The 7,018-nt window shown below is 36.0% G+C and overlaps 1 protein-coding gene across 5 annotated transcripts in view; it reads left to right on the top strand.

The window, feature by feature from the left end:
- The window catches only part of LOC106470621 (zinc finger protein with KRAB and SCAN domains 7-like), a 94,131-nt gene that overhangs the window by 31,084 nt on the left and 56,029 nt on the right, over nt 1-7,018 (top strand). For all 5 annotated transcript variants that reach the window (XM_013931195.2, XM_013931187.2, XM_013931202.2 and 2 more), the window contains one exon: nt 4,042-4,959. In XM_013931195.2, the coding sequence (XP_013786649.1) occupies nt 4,042-4,959 (918 nt within the window). The remainder of the gene's footprint in view (nt 1-4,041; nt 4,960-7,018) is intronic.

Raw genomic sequence — 7,018 nt, forward strand, 5'->3', positions numbered from 1 at the left:
GTGGGATGTGATGTCAACCAAAAATGACATCTTTGACAGCCAGGTAGGATCTGGCAGAAGTGGATCAGCTCTATCCTTTACGGTGAGAAAAATATCTATTTCTCTTCGGAGCTTATAAAAACGAAACAGGACTTTACCACAGCTGAGCCACCTCACTGCTGTGTGATAAGGTAAGTCACAGAATTCAGAATCAATTTCTTAAAGAACAGAAATTTAGCAAGATTTGTGATTTTGAGGGAACTTAATTTTTCTTTTTTCTTTTTCTTCAAACTATGAACACTAGATCATGTACTCTAAATTATTCACACAGGTTGTGTAATAATGATGGTTTTATGGAGGCACGTTCCCTGGAGATGAAGTGGTGGTCATTATGGATGAATAGTGGGTTTCCTTATGCTGTCAGGTACTTCAGCTCCAGTCCCTTCAACAGGCATTTGTCCCCCTCATTTATGGGGTGAATGAGGAAGAGGAATTTGATTAATCCTTTACCTCTTTCAGCTTTGGGAACTTCTTTCCCTGTTGAAGAGAATCTTAAACTTTCTCACATTATTCAGCTTTGATTAATCTGGTGTGCACCATTTGTTTTCCTTCCCCTGTGTTATATTCTTCTGCTTGTTTCCTACTTAATCCTAACCCTAAACATATTATTTAGCATTCCTGGTCCACTTTCATTTCTGCAATGTAAAACCTCTCCCTTCCTGTCTTATTCTTATTTTCTTGATTTTTATCATTCTGCATCTCTTTTTGAGATTCTCACATTCGGGATTACTCTTACCTTTTTTTGTTACTTTTGCCATAACTTCCTTCATTTTGGGTTCTGTGGGTGCCTGGCTGTCATGATGTTGCCACTGGTGTTCCATTACCTTCACCCAATTTGGACCTACAAATCTTTACCTATGCTTCCTCCTCTGGTTGGGGAATGTCCCTGAATGTCTCTTTTACATCCAGCACATGGACCCAGGATGAGTCATTCCTCTATATCCACGTACTTGAACTTCCGTACACTCTTGGGCATGATACTATTAGTATCACTCCTAGTGGATCATTTTGTTATGTTCCTTTTCACCAATTCCTTGGTTTTTCCTAAATTAACCACCATAGTGTAATCTAATCCAGAATTTTTTGCTTGCAAACTCTGAACCTTCCTTCTTGGGCCAATTCTCAATGGGTTGGTTTCCTTGCCTGCCTCCATTAGCCCTTTTATAATATATCCACCATCCTTAGATTTGGTTTATAGCATTTGCTTCCAAAATCCCATCAGGTGGCTATGGTGCCTTCGGGGTTATACTTATTTCTTAAAATTCCATATTGAGCCAAGATAACAGGGCTCATACCAACTGCCCTTGCTCAATATATTCCCACTATTGATATGGAGTGTTCCACAAGACCACTTGAGGTATTCTTATAGTATATTCTGATATCTGTCTGCTGTCCAATCCAGACCATACCTATTCCATGGACTATCATGAAAAAAGCCACCTTTAGTTGTGTGCTTTGCCTGCTTCCCTGGCTCGCGCTTACTGGCTTTTTGAAATAGGTTTACACGGTCACATGTTGCACTGTCTTCAGTAAAAGATCTTTCTGGCAGATGTCCAATAGGGATCCAGGCATTTTTTCTAGGTCTCTTCACCCCTTTTTTCTTTAAGTGTAGCAAGGAAGATCCTTACCACTTACTGGTTCGTGGCTGCTGGAGTGGTGGACCATGGAAAAACTTCATTGTTTGAGACCTAATAGCCAGGGGCTGAACAAATGGTGCCAGTTAGTGGGAAGTGGGGCAGTGGTGACAATAAGAGTGTTGCACAGGTCACCTCTCTTCTAATTATACTCATAACATGCCAGCATCCCTCATCCTAACACCGCTCGGATGTCGGTACCTAGGTAGTCTTGTGTTGGATCTGTGTAGGACCAGCCAACATAAGTTCTCACACATGTGGTTAGTAGAAATCCTCCTCCTGCCACAGACCAGACAAGAAATTACCAATGCCACCTTGTTTTAGACTGGTGTTAACACACAATGTTTGCATTCCCCCTTCCTGCCATTGTCAGGATATCAGGTTCCCGGGTAGCCTAATATTGGTTGTGTACTGGGTCTGCACCCATGTGCCCTGCCTATGTTGTTGGAATGAAAGTTGTTTTACCCTTCTGCTTTCTGGTCATGAGGTGAAGATGGTTAAGATCCTCCTCCTACTGCAGACTGTAAGACACATGCCCAGTGCTGCATGGTTTTGGACTGCAGTTGATCCATCAAATACCTGCAGTCATCTCCTGTTCAGTTCAGTTGAGCACTTCCTAGTAAATCATGCCCTCCTCCTGCAGTGAATGATTGTTTCGTTGAATCACATACTAACATTATGCAATGTATTATATTTAATCTTTGTGCTCCTCCTGCAGCTGGTGTCTGTCCAAGAATCTGACAGTAGAGTTGAGAACAATATGCACTAATAATTCCTGTTCCATCCTCCTACAGCCAGTATCAGTTCAAGAAGTCTGACAGTAGAATTTAGATGAGCACTATTAGTACGGTATGAACATACCCCAACTATGCTACACATATTGGCTCTCCAACCTCTTTTCCAAGGTACATTCTTTCAACCTGGAATAGATGTGATGTGGTCTCCCATGATTGTGCCCTTATGGAGCCTCTGCCACTGGGTGTCACACTTCATGAGTTTCCTTTATGTGCTTTTTGAAGGTAACTTTTGCACTAGTCCCTCCACCATATCAACAGTGGATTCTAGCTTTATGCATGAAGAGGGGTGTATTACCTCAGAAATTAACATTTTCCTTACCTGAGAAATGCATTTCTGACAAATAATTACCTTTTCACACACTTCCCACCCTTCGTATCCACTTCTGGTGCAACAATATATTCTTTGCCTCTTCAAAGAATGAAGATCATGAGTGCAAAGGCATAGAGGAAACTAGTGTGCAGGGAAGTTGTGTTGCCCTCCTATTGCTGGTTGGCTTTTGCTGCATAATGATGTTATTTTGCAGTTGTGCAAATCAAGAGAAATCTTGTGAGTTTAGGTGGGAGTTGCCTAAATGCTAGTGGCATGCAAGTCTCTAAGGCAAACATGTGGAGAAGACAGATTTCTGCATGTAAAGGTATCCATCAGAAATACATTTTCAGGTAAAGAAAATGTTATCTTTAACTTGTTGTGTTTTAACCATTCCAACTCCATACTTGTGTTTCACACAGTTTTTCACAGTGCAATATTGTCAATAAGGAATGTTAGATATTGTAATAGTAGTGTTGTCAGTAAAGGTGTAAGTTATAATCCTGTAAGAATAATGTTGTCAATAAAGAATATTAGGTGAGTTATAATCCTGTAACAATAGTGATGTCAATAAAAAAATGTATGAGTTATAATCCGGTAAGAAAAATGTTGTCAATAAAGAATGTTAGATTAGCTATAATCCTGTAAGAATAGTGTTTATCAGTAGAGAATGTTAGATGTAATTTTTAATGCTGTAAGAGTATCTTTGTCAGTAAAGAATTTAAGATCTCATAAATGAAAACAAAGAAGAGTATGTTATAATATGTCAACCACAATATATCTGCCATATCTAGTACCAACAAGGTATTTTGCCCAATACAGGGCTCATCAGGCTAGCTGGGATACAGCAGATACTGTAGTGGTCTAGGTGTTATTTATATCATCATTTGCATGAATGATAACTGTAATGGTGTGAATTAGATTAAGTAAGTGAATTTTAATTATTATAAATTTTTAAACCTTTTAAAATTACATAAGAACCAATAAAATAATTTTATATGTGTCTATCTCACACAAATTATTATTTTTTTAAAAATTAAGTTTACTATCATTCAAAAAACTAGTTAACCAGCAAGCAAGTTAGTGTTGTCTCCAGAGATGGTTAGATCTGAGTTATAATCCTTTAAGTAGTGTGCCAATATTACATAGAAAATAAATGTTTTTATTGAATAATGTAGCTCATCACCCAGTTTTAGATAATTTAATATCAAGAGCACTGACTGTATTATCTACATGTTTAAAGATAATTTTTTTGTTTTTATAGGTGCTGTTGAATACTGGAAACTCATACCAGACAGTAACTATTGTACCATCAGACACAAACCCAGGAGAGGTTAGCTATGTGTTAATTGTTTCTCAGTCAGATGAAAATAAAGATGAGCAGAAAGGGCTCAACATGGACATGTCTGTGTACGATTTCAATGAAGGAGGAGAAAAACATGGGGAGATGGTAACAGAAGAAACTAATGTAGATGGAGGTAAGATGCGTACAATCAAAATTTCACCAAAGAAAAGCCAAACAGTCACTCAGGCACATATGTGTAATTATTGTAATTACACCAGTCCAAAGAGATATCTTTTGTCACGTCATATGAAGTCTCATTCAGAGGAGAGACCTCACAAATGCAGTGTATGTGAATGTGGCTTTAAAACTTTAGCTTCTCTTCAGAATCACGTAAATACCCACACTGGTACAAGACCTCATCACTGCAAAGAGTGTGAATCTTGCTTTACAACTTCAGGAGAGTTGGTTCGTCATGTTCGTTACCGTCACACTCACGAAAAGCCTCACCGCTGTACAGAGTGTGACTATGCCAGTGTCGAGTTGAGCAAACTTAAAAGGCACATGAGGTGCCACACAGGTGAGCGTCCGTATCAGTGTCCCCACTGCACGTATGCCAGCCCTGATACTTACAAACTAAAGCGTCATTTGAGGATTCATACAGGGGAAAAGCCTTATGAATGTGAGGTATGTCATGCCCGATTTACTCAGTCAAACAGTTTGAAAGCACACAGAATGATCCATTCAGGAAATAAGCCAGTGTACCAATGTGAATTTTGTCCCACAACATGTGGTCGGAAAACAGACCTGCGAATCCATGTTCAGAAACTACACACTAGTGATAAACCTCTGAAGTGTAAGAGATGTGGAAAATCATTTCCAGACAGGTACTCACTAAAGGTAAGCTGTCATTTGATGAATAGTTGTTGTTGTTTTTTGTAAGAACATCACTTCATTCATTACTCTTCCAAGAAGACAATACAAAGTAACAAGAAAAGTTGTTTCTGTGGCATTTTAAAATTAAATTAATGCTTTTAATGGATAGTGTAAAATGTCTTTATGCACTATGAGGTAAACCTGAAGAGACTGACTGACAATCATAACTACTGTATATATGTTTTAGGATGGGCAAAAGTTAATTAAGCTATCCAGGAAGGTTTACTCAACAAGAACACCTACAAGTCTTAAAGCATTTTACATTAATTGACCCTTTTAAAATGAAAATTCCAAGTTGGATGTTCTTCATCATGTTTTGTTGCATCAGCTTCATCATAGAATAGTCATGTCAGAGTTTTTATGTTAGAACTACTCATTGGTAAAGATGATACTGTGAAACTTTGAAAATAATGATCAGTCATATATATTATAACTTATACAGTGTATACTGTTCTCCAGCATACATTACGATGTTTGAAATCTAACAAAATTAATCAAATAATCTGTGTGTTGTTTTTAGTTAACTTGACATCAGTTGTACAGATTTCAAGTTAGCAGTTGCTTAATTTTTTGACAAATTTGGGCAATGTATAGTGATGAGCTTCTTCAGTTTATAATTAACTGTTATACCCGGATGGGTGCATCTTGCCTAGAGGGCAAAACTGCAACATTAAATAAAAAAAAATTATAGAAAATAAACTTGTAGTCATTCTTTCACACATAAAAGAAAAAACATTCAATGTTGAAATTTTAGAGTGTTATTTATTTAATTTTATACATAAAAATATAAACAAAAATGCTAATTTTGTCTTTGCATTGATTTCAGCTACAAACAAAAACATTAGTGTTTGTGAATTTCCTGAACGTTTTCTGATGATATTACAGTACTTGTAGACTCTAGGAGGAAAGTAGATATAGTTTGAACAAAACAGCAGTAATTTGAACTATTGAACTTGAATACTAGTGTATTTTTATCGATTTTTAGCCAATCGCTGTTTCTCAACCTTGGTTGTCATGGTGTAATGTAATTGCCTATATCTCAGCTTTGAGAAACCATAGGTTAATGATCTAAACATGTAATGAAACAACTTTTTCTGTTCTTTGTTTAAGCCAATGTGGCTTCCAGTTCAGCTGGAATTTGTATAAAGATTGGAACAAATGATAAAACTTAGCTTGGTGATTGAAAAACAACTTCCTCCACATTTATGGTTCTTGCTTTATCATTTTATACTTTCTTGTAGTGTGATAGAAAGATAAATGTTTTCCATTGAACAAGATGAGGTAGGCTTAGTTAACTCTTTAAGCAAGGGCTCGGTACTTGGGACTGATCTCGTAACCATTTTGTGCTTGTTATAGTTTTCATGCTATAACTTTTAAATTAGTAAGTGTATGTAGATTATCAGTAAACATTACAATGCTTTCATACTCAAAATATCAATTTTTTTTATTAAGTTTTGTTAAGCAATGTTTTTTTCATGCCTTTTTTTTTCTTTTCACATATTGCTTATCCAACATGCTTATTAATTTTCATTTTAAGATTAAAAATACTTTTATGCATCAGAAAATTTTCAAATATCACAAATGCAAAATCTTTATAATGTCTTGATAGTTATCAAACATTTCTTAAGAAAAAAAACTTTATATTTTGTCAGTTATTTTCACAAACAAATCTCTGTATGGGTTTGGTAGCTTTGACCGATCTTGTAACTACCATAAAAAATTAGTAAATTAATATAAATTGTGCCTCTTTCATTCTAGAATGAACACCAATTATAACACGTTATCATAAATGTTTAGACCAAATAGTTTAAATATCATAACATTATACATTTATGTATATTTATTATTTTAATTATATGGACCTTTCAGAACTGACAAAGATGCGGCACACGTACTCTTATATTACCATATAAAACTGACCTTTAATCTGTACAAAGTGACCTGTCTTGGCTGTGTTTTAGTAGACTAGTATTTTGTAAAATACAGTCACTTTTCCATTATTATACTATTATATATGTGTATA

This window comes from Limulus polyphemus, unplaced genomic scaffold (genome assembly GCF_000517525.1).
Source record: "Limulus polyphemus unplaced genomic scaffold, Limulus_polyphemus-2.1.2 Scaffold106, whole genome shotgun sequence".
In the NCBI taxonomy this organism is placed as follows: domain Eukaryota; kingdom Metazoa; phylum Arthropoda; class Merostomata; order Xiphosura; family Limulidae; genus Limulus; species Limulus polyphemus.